The sequence below is a fragment of the Carcharhinus amblyrhynchos genome, chromosome 17 (assembly GCF_965287045.1).
Source record: "Carcharhinus amblyrhynchos chromosome 17, sCarAmb.v2.hapA, whole genome shotgun sequence".
In the NCBI taxonomy this organism is placed as follows: Eukaryota; Metazoa; Chordata; class Chondrichthyes; order Carcharhiniformes; family Carcharhinidae; genus Carcharhinus; species Carcharhinus amblyrhynchos.
The window spans coordinates 10,507,679-10,524,600 of record NC_137340.1 but is presented as its reverse complement, the minus strand read 5'-3'; the positions used below and the strand labels follow the sequence as shown (position 1 = coordinate 10,524,600).

General features: G+C 42.1%; 1 protein-coding gene across 11 annotated transcripts in view; it reads right to left on the bottom strand.

Annotated features, from left to right (window-relative positions):
- pcdh15b (protocadherin-related 15b) overlaps nt 1–16,922 on the bottom strand; it is a 1,349,261-nt gene that overhangs the window by 51,107 nt on the left and 1,281,232 nt on the right. For 8 of the 11 annotated variants that reach the window (XM_080205457.1, XM_080205459.1, XM_080205458.1 and 5 more), the window contains 2 exons: nt 8,846–8,956; nt 3,748–6,540 (listed from right to left, as the gene is read on the bottom strand). In XM_080205457.1, coding sequence (XP_080061583.1) covers nt 5,175–6,540; nt 8,846–8,956 — 1,477 coding nt within the window. In that variant the 3' untranslated portion in view covers nt 3,748–5,174. Of the gene's footprint in view, nt 1–3,747; nt 6,541–8,845; nt 8,957–16,922 lie in introns of those variants that run through there. The other 3 variants (XM_080205466.1, XM_080205467.1, XM_080205462.1) reach the window with 2 other exon arrangements.

The following is a 16,922-nucleotide window of genomic DNA, read 5'->3' as shown; positions in this document are numbered from 1 at the left end:
GGAGAGGTCAGGATTCCATGTGGGGTCAATGGGAGTACTTTCATTCATTCTGCCATATGAGGAGACCAAGTAGAAATCAACTTCTGGCCAGGTTAGGATTTCCCCCTTTTGAGGGAGCAAAAGAAAAATGCATGAGTAAATATAGGATTGTAATGTGGACTGGTATCAATTGGTAATTTAAAAAAAATTAGGCCCATGCAGCAGGAAGCTTGGCTGATTTCGAAGTTGAAGAATAAATGTTGCTGGGTGGAAGTGTGTGACCTCAGGCTGGTACAAGACTTGTTGGATTTTAATCCTTTTCACACACAGCACTGTCATGGCGGGTACAGAATCAACTGCAATATGCACTGTGCACCATTCTGAACTCATAAACATTATTTCAACATTAATTGTGAGAGAAGAATTCTTGTCAATTTGACACACTTACCTGTCACCTGTGTTTGAATTTACCCTTTACAACTGGCTTATCAATACAGTTTGAAAAGAATATGCTACTGTGGAACAACCAAAATGCATTCAGAGAATAAATTGCTTTCTCAACAAAGTATCAGAGATGTTTGTTCTTCTCCCTAAGTAACAGCAAACAAAACAACATTGTCTGAAATTCCACATTTCCGCCAGTTCCTTAGCAGTCAGTTCCAGAAAAAAACTGACATTCCCCATCTTCGCTCCCAATATTAGTTACAAGGAACTTCACCATTAACATACTTACAGCTGGGGAAGCCAAGACATTTTGGCACCATGATTGCTTTTAAGATTATAACTTTCATAGAATCCCTATAGTGCAGGAGGAGGTGACTTGGCTCATCAAGTCTGCACTGACTCTCTGACAGAGTAACTTACCCAGGCCCACATCCCTGCCCTATCCATGTAACCCCACACATTTACCATGGCCAATCCACCCAATCTGAAAATCTTGAGACACTAAGGAGCAATTTAGCATGGCCAATCCACCCAAACCGCACATCTTTGGGCTGTGGGAGGAAACTGGAGCATCTGGAGGAAAGCCCTGCAGACACAAGGAGAATGTGCCAACTCCACACAGACACTCACCCAAGACTGCAATTGACCCCGGGTCCCTGGCGCAGTGAGGCAGCAGTGCTAACCACTGTGCCATTCTTCCATCCCCATTATAACCTCATGGGTGGAACTTTCAGTTCCTGCCAGTGGCGGGCGAAGGTGGAAAATTTGTTACCTGATGGTGGGATAAACTGTGAATTTTGCTCTCCTGACTCTGAAGGCAGCTTAAATGTGGGCTGAGCCTCCAAATGAACAATGCTGGGAACTCCATTTGTGCGCATCAGCATCTCATGCATGCTAATCAAAAGGCACCCTTGCCAGAATTCAGTTCACTCTCCGCAATTAGGACCCCACCAGCAAGAGTTTAGAATCTTCAGTTTCATGGCTGCATGTAAATGGGTGCTTCACTTCTTCTATGACTCTGAGGTCAGTAAATGTTGCTTTTGCCTTCTTGGAGATTCCACATTTCTTCACTCGAGTGCCATTAGTAAATGCTGGATTTGGGAGGCAGGCAAAGGCTGACAGTGGGGTGAGGGGGGTGGCTAGGATAGAATGGTTGAGCAACGACTGAACAAGGGAGGCAGGCTTACTGGAAGTGAGGGGGAAGGAAGTATGTCTGTGGAAAGGGAGGGGGTTGTGTCTGAGGAAGGAGGCAGGGAGTGCCATGGAGGATGGGGTCCTGTGGAGCTGAACTCAAGATGCTGTTGATGCCAGGGAACTATCACAGTCGGGGGAGGGATGCAGTAGTATGGGAGGCCCAGGGTGACTATCTGGTAAATGAAGTTTCATTGTGGGGGTCACGGAGGGAGACTAGACAGATGGCTTAGTTAATGAGAGGGGAAAGGGTCAGGATGAACATGGACCAATAGCAAGTGTTGGCTCTGAGGGGTGGGGATCGATTGTGATAGGGTCCATAGTGACAGCTAGAGGTCAGGATGACAAAGAGTCAAGGTGATATTGGGTGGGTCGAGGGTAGTAGGGGAACTTGCTAAGTTACAGGGAAAGGGTGGAAGTGGGTTTGAAAGATGACGCATGCTATTTTTCCAAACTGACCTTGACGGTGCATTACGTTGGTCAGTAAGATCCCTCAATGTGGTAGGCGGATCTTTTAGGCGGGGAGTTCAAAGTCAGAACAAGTGGTGACTTAAATGGACACCCTACTAATTATGAGGCAACTGATGGTAACCATTCTCAGTCATTTTTCTCCTCTCTATGGTGAAGCCGACATGGCAGCAGGCAGCCAGCTCCTGGCTTACGGATCTCATGATGTGGAGATGCCAGCGTTGGACTGGGGTAAACACAGTAAGTATTTATTACTTAGCGATCTCATAACATAGAGATGCCAGCAAGGTGTGGAGTTGCTGTTTATTCTGTGCTATCTGACATTGGTTACTACCAGAGGCAGGGAGGTAGGTGGATGCTTCCAAGCGTTGGGCAGTTAATGTGCAACTCCAAATCTTCATCCTCTTGGGTAAATGATCATGGCTGACAAGGGTTCATGCAGTTAGTCTTCCAATACTGCCAAGGCAATGGTATCTCTGTAGAGTTTTGAGGGTAGTGGAAGCAAGCTCAATAGTATCAGAGAGAGGCTTCTTGCAAATGTCGCTCATTGCCCTGGTCAAACAGCAGTGTTCTTATATGTAGTCATGTATGAATGGGATGACCTTTACCTGGAAGGGGTGGGGGGTGTGCCATGTCTAGATGAAAGCCAGGTGAAGTGCGCAGCATTAACCTGTTGGCTATAAGGTGATCAGAAACTTGTTAAGGACACGCTCACTAAATTTAACACTTCAATTCATTTACATATCCATTGTGTTGTCGGTGATGTCTGCTGCAGGCAACCCTGCCTTGGTGATAGTTCTCATCCAGATGAGGAGAAAGAAGTTGCGGGTTGGCAAAGAGCCAGGAGAAGCAGGGGCCTGAGCAGCAAGAGGTAGTGGAGCCTCTACACTTAAGATGCTGATGAATATGGAACATTTCAATGGTGAGCATTGGTATAGGGCAAGTGTTGCTCTTACCTAGGGATGAACGAGAGGCAATATCAGAGGTACCTTTGAATGTCTCAAGACGTGATTGCTTATATCCTGGTGTTAACCCAGCTTTAACCTGGTGTTCTGAGACGACTGAAAGCTAGTGGCTTTTGCTACCAAATAAACCTGCTGTTGTGAGACTTACTGTATTTACTCCAGTCCAATGCCGGCATCTCCACATCATGCTCACATCTACCAGCCTTTTGAATGCAAGCTGTGGCTGCATTACTCTGTGCACCCTTTAAATATGACACTCGGGCATTCAACCTCATCAGTTAGCGATGGGACGGGTGACTTCGTGTCCATCCCACCATAAAATTCACCGAGACCCTTGCGGCTGTATAATTAATAAGCTGACCAGCAGAAGAACGGAAAATTCCACCATATGTTCTGGAAAATCATAAATTATTCTGAATACCTACAGTTACTCTACTGCAATTTTTTTTAACCATCTAAGTTAATGATTAATGGAATTGAATAATGCAAATCCATTGAAAAATCCCTTAATCGTTGTTTCCTTGTTAAAGGATGGATTAACGTAACAATTGTGCAATTCAAATGTGTGCATTGTGAGAAAATGTTATTCTGTAGTTATTGTATAAATATTTATGAAGAACTCATCATAACCAGGAATGAATAATGAAATGAAAATGAAAATCCAGCAGACCCAACAAAGAGAAAATAGCACGCGATGAAGTATTTATGATGTTATTTATCAACTATATGTAGCATTAGTATTACATGATATGAGAATAATGGAGTGAATGACAGATTAACAGTATGATATGCTGTATGTTTTAAATAATTAAATCTTGTTTTTGCATCATGTACTTTAAGCAATTTATTGCTAAATACTAAGCATCTAGTTACCTAAAACCAAATATTAAAAATCAAATACATTTAAATAAGGTTCTAAATAAAAAATTACAAAAATCTAAAATAAATAATAAAAATGTAATAAATATTAAACTTAAATTTCATTGGCTTACTGTGTTTTCCTCTAGTCATCAGTCTAGTCAAGTTCTCGATATTCACACTAAAACTGTTAAAAAATCTGTATAGCCAAGTAACTGCAGTTCACCTTTACTGAAATATGCCATATGTATTCCCTCTCACTACATTATTGCGGCTTCTTTTGCATATTCACTCAGCAGGTTTGTAAATCTTTTCACTAAGACCGATCATTTTAAACACAGCAGGAGTTTGAAATCTGCACAGAGTTGCAACAAAATCCTCTGCAAACGAACACTTTGGGTTCAATAAAAAGATACGCATAAGGTTACAAAATGTTTGAGAATTAAAATGGATATAATGTCACCATCAAGGGTTTAGCACAGATTTAAATAATCAGTTAGGCTGAGTTCTGCTATTACGAAACTAACGTGTTTGTCCATCTGGAAGCTAATACTCTTTAGCTGGAGGCATCTAACACTCATTTCCCTCTTGAGTAAAATTACTGGAGCATGAACCACTAGCTAAGAATGGCTGGCACGGACTACACTGTGCACAGTTTGCCAGCATACTATCTAAATAACATAAGTAAATGAAGATATGAACGAACAGGCAAATCTTGTTTAATGGATGGAAGCAATTCTTAAGGGACATAACGTGAATTCAAATTAAACATCTGGATAAGGTGAAACCCATTTGTTAAACTGGCACAATGCCCTTCTATTTGCCCTCCTGAAGTCACACACAGTGAAAGGGGAGATGGATGCTGAAATATTTCTTGGCCCGGAGAAGGCTGCTACATAACCTAGAACATGGCTTAAAAGGCATGAATCAATTAAATGGTCCTACAGGGCTCAGGCAACAGGCAATTATTCAAACCGCAACTCAAGTTAAATTGAATTTAATACTAAACTAATACACATGATATGCATATCTTGAAGACATCAACACTTTGACCAGTCTATTAATGGGTGCCATTCATTGCCCGATTTTACTTTTATGTTGCACATTTTCAATTCGTTCTTATTAACTAATTAGTATCGTGATGCAGATGCTAATGAAATGTGATTCAAATCAGTGTCAGTAAAATGTCAGCCTACTTCCTTCAGCCCCAATTTTAAGCTTAATTTAGACAATGGATGGTTCAAAATAGTGAAACAAAATATTCGGACATTACAACAAGCTGGAGTGTGATGGAAAGTGGTTTTCAAGCTCTTGCACAATACATTGCAAACTACACTGCCCATTCACACTTGGCCCAGATACCAATTCCTGTCCTTGTGGTTCAGCTGTGGCTTTCACCTTGCTGATCTGTTTATACACAGCACTGTTCTTGTCTATCTGACTCTGCATATTGGCAACAGATCTTTCAATCTCTGCTAGATTTGGGATACGTTTTAGTATTCCTTTCAATTCTCTCTGCGGAGCTTGCTGCGGAGGAACAGAAGATGATGAAACAGCAAGATCAGGAAGAGGTGCAGGCAGCAGCGAACGGCATGAGGGTGACAGGGTGAGACGCAAAGTGTGAGGAGGAGGGAGGGGAGGAAGGGGTGGTGGTGAAGGAGGAGGGGGGTAATGGGAAGTAGGCAGAGGCTGATAAGGCAAGACAGAAGGAAGTGGGGGTAGAGGGGGAGGCGAAGGAATAGTTGGAGGCTCTGGGATGTTCTCGAATAGTTCACTGCCTGACTCCATTGAGATGCATATCTGTGTGAATAAACTGCAGTCACTGTCTCTCCTTACAGAAGAAGGTGATGCTTTTCGATCTGGAGGAGTAGAAATCTCTTCAGAGGTGCCAGAATGATTAGAGTTAATGGAAGGTGGTGAATGTAATTCAGAATCCGAAGCCAGAGAAATAGAAGCAAGAGAAGAAGAAGAATGATGATGATGCGATGATGTAGATATTGGTGACTTTGGGGGGATTGCAACCATACTTCTGCTTTTTAAGGGGAATTTTCTGCTCATCAGTGAATCTCGAACTTTGACATGTTTCATCTCTTGTAAGGCTTGTTGTTCAAACTGCCTTGCTTGTTCTTTAACAGTTAGTTTATTATCAGCTTTAGTAATAGATTTCATGCTGCTCAACTGACTTTCAGTTTTCCCCTCTTCTTCTTTACACAATTTCCTCTCCCACTGCACAGGATCCATAATCACTGGTCTATGCAAGATATCATACATCTGATGTCCATGAATGCGAGAGGGCAATGTCCATGCTCGATGACCACCCTCTGCTGGAAGTTTAAATAGTGCGTCTTTCAAAGTTATTCTTCTAGGTGAGGACTTGGCTAAAACTGATCCCTCTTTATTAGGGGACAGGCCACAATTTTCAGGAGACATAAATATACTGGCATTATATATAGGGTTCCGTGTAGTTAATGGATTCTCGTCTGATAAGTACGTGATATTACTTTCAGACTTGGGTTGACTATGCTTCAATGTTCCATTGATAGTGGACTGTTTATGAGCCTCAATAGCGCGGGAAGCAAATGTACTCAAAAGTCTCTGCCGATCTCCATCTTCAAAAACAGACTTTATTCCCCTGCTTTGTTGAAAATGATAGAGAAGAGAAAGACTTGAAAGAAAAGAAGATAATCAGATGCAAGGAAATATGTAAGAACATTATTAACTTGGCTAAGATAATAGGCAAGGGAACCCCATTATTGCAAATGTTCCAATCTTTTGTTTTCTAACAAATGTTTCTAAGTTGAAACTACTACAGCCAGTGTGGAAGTTCAAAGCTTGGGGTGCATTCCTGATAAAATATACTTTACCAGAATTTTAAAGTTTGTAATAATGAGGTTTGACTCTAAAAATGATCACTCCAATAACATACAGCTGTTTACATTATTCTCTGAAGCAATATCACCTATTGGCTACTTAAAATACTGTTAAACATAACTAAAATCAATCACAATAACCACTGCTACTGAGCTACAACTTTAGACTTGCGACACCGACTAATACATAGTTCAGTTCTGCTGTGTCACAATTTGGACTACTTACTGGTGCCTAAAAGGTGAATCCAAAAGTAGTTTAAAAGAAACAGTTTGTATGTGAACAGGTAAGAAATGGACATATTAGTATGAAAGGTAGCTAAGCTGAGCCAAATGCATGTCGGAAATAAATGAAAAAGACACAGCATTTCTTATTGTTAAGCAATGTATTCATGTATACCTGTCAAATTTTAAGAAGCTGAAGGAAGTTTGAGCCATATAACTAAGATGGAGCATTCTTTACTAAGTCTTAAGTGCAAGTTTATGAACAATACTATTCTATAATGAATGCCTAATTAGTTTTAAGTCCGATTTAATCTTGATTTATGTTATGTTCCAATATACAAATCTTAATGAACTGTCAGATTTAATTAGTTTCAGTGTAAAACTTGATGATGAAATTGTAGCGTGACAGAATGCTAATATTTGAGTTAGAATTTTCAGAAAAGTTGCATAAAACTATAAAAGTTTTGATGTTAATCCGCCAAGTTTGATTTATTTGCCTCTGCTTCTTGTTATTGAATGCTTTGATCTGCCATTGCCTGTGGTGCTTTCTAGTAACATACGCAATGGCAGATCAATAATACCTGCCAAAGTAGCTCATCTTCATACAACACTTACACTGTGGATGTTGGTAATTCCTTTCCTTCTACTCACATAGAGAACTTGAAATCTCCCATACAGCTGAATTAGGGTGGCAGTTCCCTCAAATATGGTGGGCTATGACAAACCACTCCCTCCAACAGTTTAGTTGATACTGTCTTCCTAATGCTAACTGGCCACAGTAGGCTGGCATGAAAAGTGCAGCCCTAATATATTGGAATCAGGCTGACAGTTTAAACCCGTGCTGTGTTCTTCCAGCTGGTGATCGACCTGATGCAGAAACTACACAGCAATATTTTAACATGGGGATGGGTGGAAGAGGATCAAAGTCCAAACAAAGGCTGAACTAATTCAGGATCCTAGCACAGCCTGTAAGTTTGTCATACTTAACGTGCTCAAAATGCATGTCACATTTGGCAGCATTAACATGCAGTTCTGATGTTCATTTACAACACTGACAAAAACATTAAATGTTGCAAACGAAAGAAACCGTTGAATGCATTACTGTGGACAAAATAGAAGTAAAATGATCTTTTGTGCACACTTCTGTATTAAAACAAATATTTGATAGGAAAATGTATTTTCTATTGACAGCACAAAACTGCAGATGTGGCAATGATAATGAAGTCAATTCAATCTGCAGTGAAGAGAGATTTGTCCTTCATTGTAGTAGAGTTGAATATTGAAATACAAGCAGCAGGAAGACTTCACTAGGTCTTATGCTTTGTTCATATAGTTGGTCCCTGCACACAACCTGTATGATCAGTTCCCTAAACTTATACTGCAAACTGAGAGGGCTAAGCTACTATACTGAATCATACTATGAAATAGAAGTACAAAGCTGAACTCCCTGATTTTCTATTTTTGACAATAGCATTCACCCAATGTACTTAATTGCAGCAGACACTTCCCAGGGGGAAACACTGTCATGTATGTGTACGCAATCACGCTGCGAATGTATTTTTTTAAACAAAGCAGCCAGTGTAATCTTGTATCATTTATGCTCATTATTTCTCTAACAAAAAAAACCCTCAGTAAAATTAAGGGATAGAAATTTCTGATGCTTATTTAGGCCTGATTTTAGTTCATTTGTCACTCACATGGACTTTAGAGTGTGGAAATAATCCTTTAGAAAGGAAAAGAATTGAAATGGCCTTTGGCACATTAAAAATATTTGACTACACTTTAAGCATGGTTAAGTCGAGCACAAAGTTCACTTTTTAAAACATTCTCTATTCTCTGAAGACTTACATGGTGTTGTCACCCAGTTCTTCATATAGATTGGTTGTTGGGCCACCAGTTGATTTCCCTGCTGGCAAAGCCATCTGGATTCTTGCAGTCTTTGCGCACTCTGCCTGTCGCCTATTTAAACACAAAATACACCATCAGAACCATTTTATCAACATAAGAACATAAGAAACAGGAGCAGGAGTAGGCCATCTTGCCCCTCAAGCCTGCCCCGCCATTCAATAAGATCATGGCTAATCTGAAGTGGATCAGTTCCACTTACCCGCTTGCTCACCATAACCCTTAATTCCCTTATCGATCAGAAATCTATATACCCGTGACTTAAACATATTCAACGAGGTAGCCTCCACCACTTCAATGGGCAGAGAATTCCAGAGATTCACTACCCTCTGAGAGAAGAAGTTCCTCCTCAACTCTGATCTAAACTGACCCCCCACTTATTTTGAAGCTGTGCCCTCTAGTTCTGATTTCCTTTCTAAGTGGAAAGAATCTCCCAACCTCTACCCTATCTATCCCCTGCATTATCTTATGTGTCTCTTTAAGATCACTCCTCAGGCTTCTAAACTCCAACGAGTACAGGCCCAATCTACTCAATCCCTCCTCATATGCTAACCCCCTCATCTCTGGTATCAACCTTGTCCTCCCTCCAAGGCCAATATATCCTTTCGCAACACTGTGCCCTGCTAATGTCAGGTTCATTCAAATGACTAAATTTGTTTCAGTTATTAAAAGAGAAAATGTCATCTTCTTTACTGCATCTTACAAAAAAAAAGTTTTCCAATCCATTGTGCCATTTTTCAAGTGGTCCACATTTTGTTCCTGTGAATTTTGCTTGTCAGAGTGACCAGAAGTTAGCTTTGATAATTGACCAAGTTACAAAGAAGTGCTGGTTCCTTTTGATTGTATTTCATAAATTTAAAATGGACACATAAAAAAAAACAAAATCGGTAAAGGTTTTATGGCAATTAAGCTATTTTTTGAAATTCAAAATTAATTTCATTGTTGTAAATCAAAACCAAAGCCAGTTTCTGAAAAAACTGCCACAAACCCTCTGAACACTATCAGTGGATCAGCTATCATCACTGTGCACATGCAATGCATATTCACTTGCCAACAGTTTAATTTGGGTGACTATATCCACATGTTCTTGATAGAAATCTGGCTGAGGGGCGATGACATCTTCCTTCTTAATGAAATCTACCCTAATGTCCATACGTTCCACCACTTGCCCGGTAGCTTTGTGGTGGTGTTGCACTTTGATCTGATGCCCAACTCAACAACAACTTATATCACGCCTTTAACGTGATGAAATGCCCCAAGGTGCTTCACATGGGGTACTGGAAAACAAAATATGATGCCAAGCCATATTAGGTTGAATGATCAAAAACTTGGACAAGCAGGCAAGTTTTGAAGGAGTGTCCTCGAGGAGGAAAGTGAGGTATAGAGGCAGAAATTTGTGGGGAGGGAACTCATTTGGCACTTTTTCCTCCTTAGAGCAGCTCATTTTGTATCACCCCTTTCACCTCTCACTTAAAATTCTCACTCCCTTCCGCCCATCCACGGGGCAGCACGGTGGCATAGTGGTTAGCATTGCTGCCTCACAGCGCCAGGGACCCTGGTTCAATTCGGGTTTTGGGTCACTGTCTTGTGTGGAGTTTGCATGTTCTCCATGTGTCTACTGGGTCCTCTGTTTTCTTCCCACAGTCCAAAGATGTGCGGGTTAGGCGGGACCACATAAAACACCATCAGTTAATGTTCTCATTTGCAAAAAATGTTCATTATTCCAGGATCATCCTACCGAGACTTTGCAACTTTGGCGCAGACTGAGTTTCCCTGTTGACTTCGGTGGGACTGGAAGATCTCACCAGGAGGAGCTGGAAAATCATACCCCTAGAATGCAAAGATAAAGACTGGCTTCTTTTCTCTTCCACGAACTATGTCAAACCACTTCCCTTTCTGCTTCAACCTCATCTCCTGTAAGAAGTTTTCAGGCTGGCCTGAAAACACTCAATCTTGTCGGATCTTGGAAGCTAAGCAGACTCAGGTCTAGTTAGCACTTGGATGGGAGACTGCCTGGGAATATCAGGTGCAGCAGGCTTTGGGATGGCACTGTGGCACAGTGGTTCACATTGCTGCCTCACAGTTCCAGGGACCTGGGATAAATTCCTGGCTTGGGTCACTATGTTGGCCACGCTAAATTGCCCCTTAGTGTCCTGGGATGCGTAGGTTAGAGGGATTAGAGAATCATAGGATCGTAGAATCCTACAGTGCAGAAGGAGGCCATTCTGCCCATTGAGTCTGCACCAACCACAATCCCACCCAGGGCCTATCCCCATAACCACATGCATTTTACCCGAGCTATTCCCAAGGGACCAACTAGGGGGTAATTTACCATGGCCAATCCATCTAACCCGCACATCTTTGGACTGTGGAGGAAACCGGAGCACCCAGAGGAAATCCATGAAGACATGGAGAGAATATGCAAACTCCACACAGACAGTGACCCAAGCCAGGAATTGAACTCAGGTCCCTGGCACTGTGAGGCAGCAGTGTTAACCACTGTGCTACCGTGTCGCAGGATAAGCATATGGGGTTATAGGGATAGATCCTAGGTGTGATTGTTGTTGGTGCAGACTTGATGGACCAAATGGCTTCCTTCTGCATTGTTGGGTTTCTATGATTATAAGTGTGAGAAGCTCATGGACTCTGTGTTACTAAGACCAAGGCCATTCAGTCATCTGCCTTTGCCATGCCCCTCCCTTTCACTAGTCAATCATTACCTACAGTTCCCTCCCTAGCACAACAGCCACATCTTTCTCCTCTCTCCCCTCTTCAAGCTCAACTTGGCCACGAGATCCACCTTGTGCTCCATCAACCCTATTCCCACTGAAGTACAGACCACCTAACTAACCCTCCTCATCCCCCATTGGCTGATATTAATGGATCCCTCTCTTAAAGTGTTGTCGCTCTCTCTCTTTTAAATCTGTTGATGTCACAGCTCTCCTCAAGAAAGCAGACACCACCATCCTTGCAAACAACTACCCCATCTCCAACCTCCTTTCCTCTCTAAAGTCCCTGAAGCAGTCATCATCTCCCAAAGACATGCCCAGCTTTCCCAGAATCCTGGAGAAATTTTCCCCTCCCAGTCTCCATGGGAATTGTAGGCAGACCATGCAAAGGTCCATTGATCTCGGGTGGAATTTTCTGGTTTTGGAGTGAGCGCAGCTGGGAAAATCACGCCCAGTGTGCTCGAATGCCTCCAGTCAGTTTTCAGCCCATGCCACAGTCCTGAAATGGATCTCATCAAAATCACAAATGATGTTGTATGTGACTATGGCAAAGATTAAACATCTGTTCTCTTCTTTCTCGGCTTATCTTTGACCTTTGATAGGGTTGATCGCACTACCTTTCTCCAACACTTCTCCACTGCCATCCAGCTGGGTGGGATTGCACTCACATGGTTCCATTCTAACTAATTGGAGCCAGAGAATCACCTACAATGACTTCTCTTCCTCTTTCTGCACTGTTTCCTCTGCTATCATAGAACATAGAACATTACAGCGCAGAACAGGCCCTTCGGCCCACGATGTTGCGCCGACCAGTGTTTTAAAAAAAAACACTGACCCACTAATCGAAACCAATCCCTTTTCGTCCATAAACCTATCCACAGATCTCTTAAACGCCCCCAAACTAGGCGCATTTACAACCGCAGCAGGCAGGGCATTCCAATCCCTCACCACCCTCTGGGTAAAGAACTTACCCCTGACATCCGTCCTATAACTACCCCCCCTTAATTTAAAGCCATGCCCCCTCGTGCTAGCTTTCTCCATCCGAGGAAAAAGGCTATCACTATCCACCCTATCTAAACCTCTAATCATCTTATATGTTTCAATAAGATCCCCTCTTAGCCTCCTTCTTTCCAGCGAAAACAACCCCAAATCCCTCAGTCTCTCCTCATAGGACCTCCCCTCCATACCAGGCAACATCCTGGTAAACCTCCTCTGCACCCTCTCCAAAGCCTCCACGTCCTTCCTGTAATGTGGGGACCAGAACTGCACACAGTACTCCAAGTGCGGCCACACCAGAGTTGTGTACAGTTGCAACATGACGCTGCGACTCCTAAATTCAATCCCCCTACCAATAAACGCCAAGGCACCGTATGCCTTCTTAACAACCTTATCTACTTGATTCCCAACTTTCAGGGATCTATGTACACATACACCTAGATCCCTCTGCTCCTCCACACTATTCAAAGTCCTCCCGTTAGCCCTATACTCAACACATCTGTTACTCCTACCGAAATGAATTACCTCACACTTCTCTGCATATCCTCGAAGGATTTATCCATGTCCCCTTTCTATTCCTCATCTATATGCTATCCCCTCGGCAACATCATCTTAAAGCAAAGTGTTAGTTTTCACAAGCGCGCCAACAAAGCCAGTTCTACCCCGTCATGACCTCTCTCAACTCAACTGTTGCTAAAATATCAGATTACTTACCTGACATCCAGTATTGGATGAGCAGAAGCTTCCTCTAGTTAAATATTGAGAGGACAGGAGCCATTGTTTCTCCTCCTGCTCCAAATGTATTTTTTGAGAATAGACTAGTCTTTTCACAACTTAGTGTCACATTTGACCCCAAAGTGAGCTTCCAATCACGTACTAATGCCGTCACTGATGATATTTCCATCTCAGTAACACTGCCCAGCCTCCCTCCTATTTCAGTTCATCTGCTGCTCATGAATGCTTTTGTTTGCTTTGAGATTTGGCTATTCCAAATCACTGCTGGCTGGATTTCCATATTCTATCCTCATAAATTTAAGGTCATCCAAAACATGTCTTAACTTGACAGAATCCTGATCACCTGTGTTTGCTGACCTACACTGGCTCCCCATCAAGCAAGGTCTAGACTTTAAAATTCTCATCCTTTTTTAAAATTCCACCATCACTGGAATCTCCTCCAGCCCCACAGTGATCACTTCATTCGAGTCTCTTGAAAATCGCTGACCTTCATTGCTCCGCCACTGGTGGCTGCACCTTCAATTGCCTAGAACTTATAGCTCTCCACCACCTCATGCTTTCTTCACAAAGCTCTCGGTCTTCTGACATAATACGGTTACTCAGATTTTACACCACTATCTAAGTTTTTGCCTCTCCATTGTTGTAAAAACGGCAGTAGTGGCTGAAATACACAAGACCCAAGCACAAACATGACTGTTCCTGCCTTTGCATGGGCAGGAATGGGGCCGGGTCTGGATGTTTCATGGAGATGCTGGCTATATAAAACAACAGCTGCCTCCAGTCATGACATGTGATATATATAAATGATTTGGAAGAAGATGTAGCTGGTCTGATTAGTAAGTTTGCGGATGACACAAAGACTGCTGGAATTGTGGATAGTGATGAACATTGTCAGAGTATACAGCAGGATATAGATAGGTTGGAAAATTGGGCAGAGAAGTAGCAGAAAGCATTTAATCCAGGTAAATGCGACGTGATGCATTTTGGTAAATCCAATGCAGGGGGGAGCTACACAATAAATGGCAGAACCATCAAAAGTATAGACACACACAAGGATCTGGGTGTGCAAGTCCACAGATCCTTAAAGGTGGCAACACAAGTGGAAAAGGTAGTGAAGGAGGCATATGACATGCTTGCCTTTATTGGACGGGGCATAAGAGAATAAAAGTTGGCATATGATGTTGCAGTTATATAGAGCATTGGTTAGACCACATTTGGGACACTGCGTCCAGTTCTGGTCGCCACACTACCAGAAGGACGTGAAGGCTTTGGAGGGAGTGCAGAAAAGGTTTACCAGGACGTTGCCTGGTATGGAGAGTATTAGCTACGAGGTGAGATTGAATAAACTAGGGTTGTTCTCTCTGAAAAGACGGAGGTTGAGGGGCGACATAATAGAATTTTATAAAATTATGAAGGGCATAGATAGGATAAACAGTTGGAAGCTTTTTCCCAGGTCGGAAATGACAAACACAAGGGGTCATAAGTTTAAGCTAAAGGGGGTGGGGGGCAAGGTTCAATGCAGATATGGGGGGGTCATATTTTACACAGAGGGTGATGGGAGCCTGGAATGCACTATCAAGCAAGGTGGTTGAGGCAGACACACTAGGATCATTTAAGACTTATTTAGATAGCCACATGAACCGACTGGGAATATGGGGATACAAACAGATGGTCTAGTAAGGAACAAATGATCGGTGCAGGCTTGGAGGGCCGAAGGGCCTGTTCCTGTGCTGTATTGTTCTTTGTTCTATGTGTAGGCTGCATTTACAGCCTTCTGGACTGAACATCAAGTTCTACAACTTCAGAGGATGAACTCTCTCCTCCATCTTCATCGCATTTCCATTTGTTATATTTCATTTCATCTCATTCGTTCATTTTATCATCCTTCTTTCTCACATCTATTTTTCCACTTCTCCATTCTAACTCTCCTTCTTTCCACACTCTCCCCTCCCCCGCTTCAGTGCGACTGTCACATTCCTCAGGCAGTCCTTCAACAATCTGTACCTCTGCTCTGTTATTTTCGCATTCTGACCACTCAATAGACACTTTTAGCACCTTCCCAGTCTTCCGTATCCTCATTTGCATTCCTTTTAACCAATTCAACCCCCCTCCCCATCCTTATTGTATAAATCTCTGCTGATTCTCTTTGCTCTCAGCTCTGATGAAGGGTCATCGAGACTCTAAACATTGGCTCTATTCTCTCCCCACAGATGCTGTCAGACTTGCTCAGATTTTCCAGCATTTTCTGTTTTTGTTTCAGATTCCAGCATCTGCAGTATTTTGCTTCTCTCTTAGTAAAGACTAGGTCAATGACTTTCCTAGAATATTGCTGAATATCACAAACTGTTTCAATTTACCAGGATCCAAGAGAGAAGGTACAGATGGACACCAAAAAAGTCTCTGTGGTTCGTCATGCAAAAACACGGATGGATTGAAAAAACTAAATCCATGGGGAGTTAAAACGAGGCCAGAGGGGTCACCTAGATTGGACGAGAGGGAAAGTCTCTAAGAAACGAGAAACCCTCGCAGAGAGAGACAGTTCTAATATTGCCAAGCTAAGAAAAGAACAGAAATAAACACTCAGGAGCTAAGACTCGCTCTTGACTGATTTTGGGAAAATTGCATAGACATGCGAAGGACAGTGTAAACTATACCTGTGAAGCATGATTTGTTTCCTGAGTTGGGCTAAAACTAAGAAGGGGCTATTCCAATCTATGTTCCAAAATTATAAGTTTCCTATATAATTTTTAGTTATTGGTATTTTCACTCATGTATTACAGTAAACATTTCAAAATGTAAAATCCTGATATGTTGTTTATTTCTAAACGTTATCAGTATCTTTGTAAAAAGATACATAAATATTAAGTATTACACAAAGTAAATCCAGATTATTGATTCAAAGTAAACGAGAAAAGTGGGACTGTCAACAGCAGGTTCAATGAATGAAAAGTTAACTTAGATCTGATATTAGAAAACCATCTTAAGGAAAGAATGACAAATGTCAGACCTGGTCTATCAAAAATATTAGCCAGGTAAAGTCATCGTGATGATCCATGGCATTACTTCCAACCTACTTGAGCGTTGTTTCTACCTTGTTTTGCTTTCTCATTGTTCCGATCGTCACTCAACCTTTGATTCCTATCAACCCCATTTCCCTAACTCCCAACCCCTCACAGCATGCCTCCCATCCTCATCCAGCCGATTGCTGCCTTCTGCCTGAAACCGACGAGTAACTTGCCAGCAATTGACCTGGACGGAGAAGAAAATCAGGCAGGCTAGAAAGACACCAGCCTAACCATTATGGCAAGTTAGCATACCCCAGTGGCCCAACCATTGATTCTAATTAAAGCACACATTCTTCATAAAATTACATGCTTTCTGTCATTCACAAGCAATTTTAAATACATAACAATAAAAGCAGGTGTGTTCTTGTTGATTAGAGTACAATAATTTGGCTATTTCCTGGGTAATTTTGCAATGGACGTCTTATACTGGCACCTTCTCATTGAACCAGATCTCACCTGCATAAAGATTGCAGTTGATCATATTCTATTGGCAAT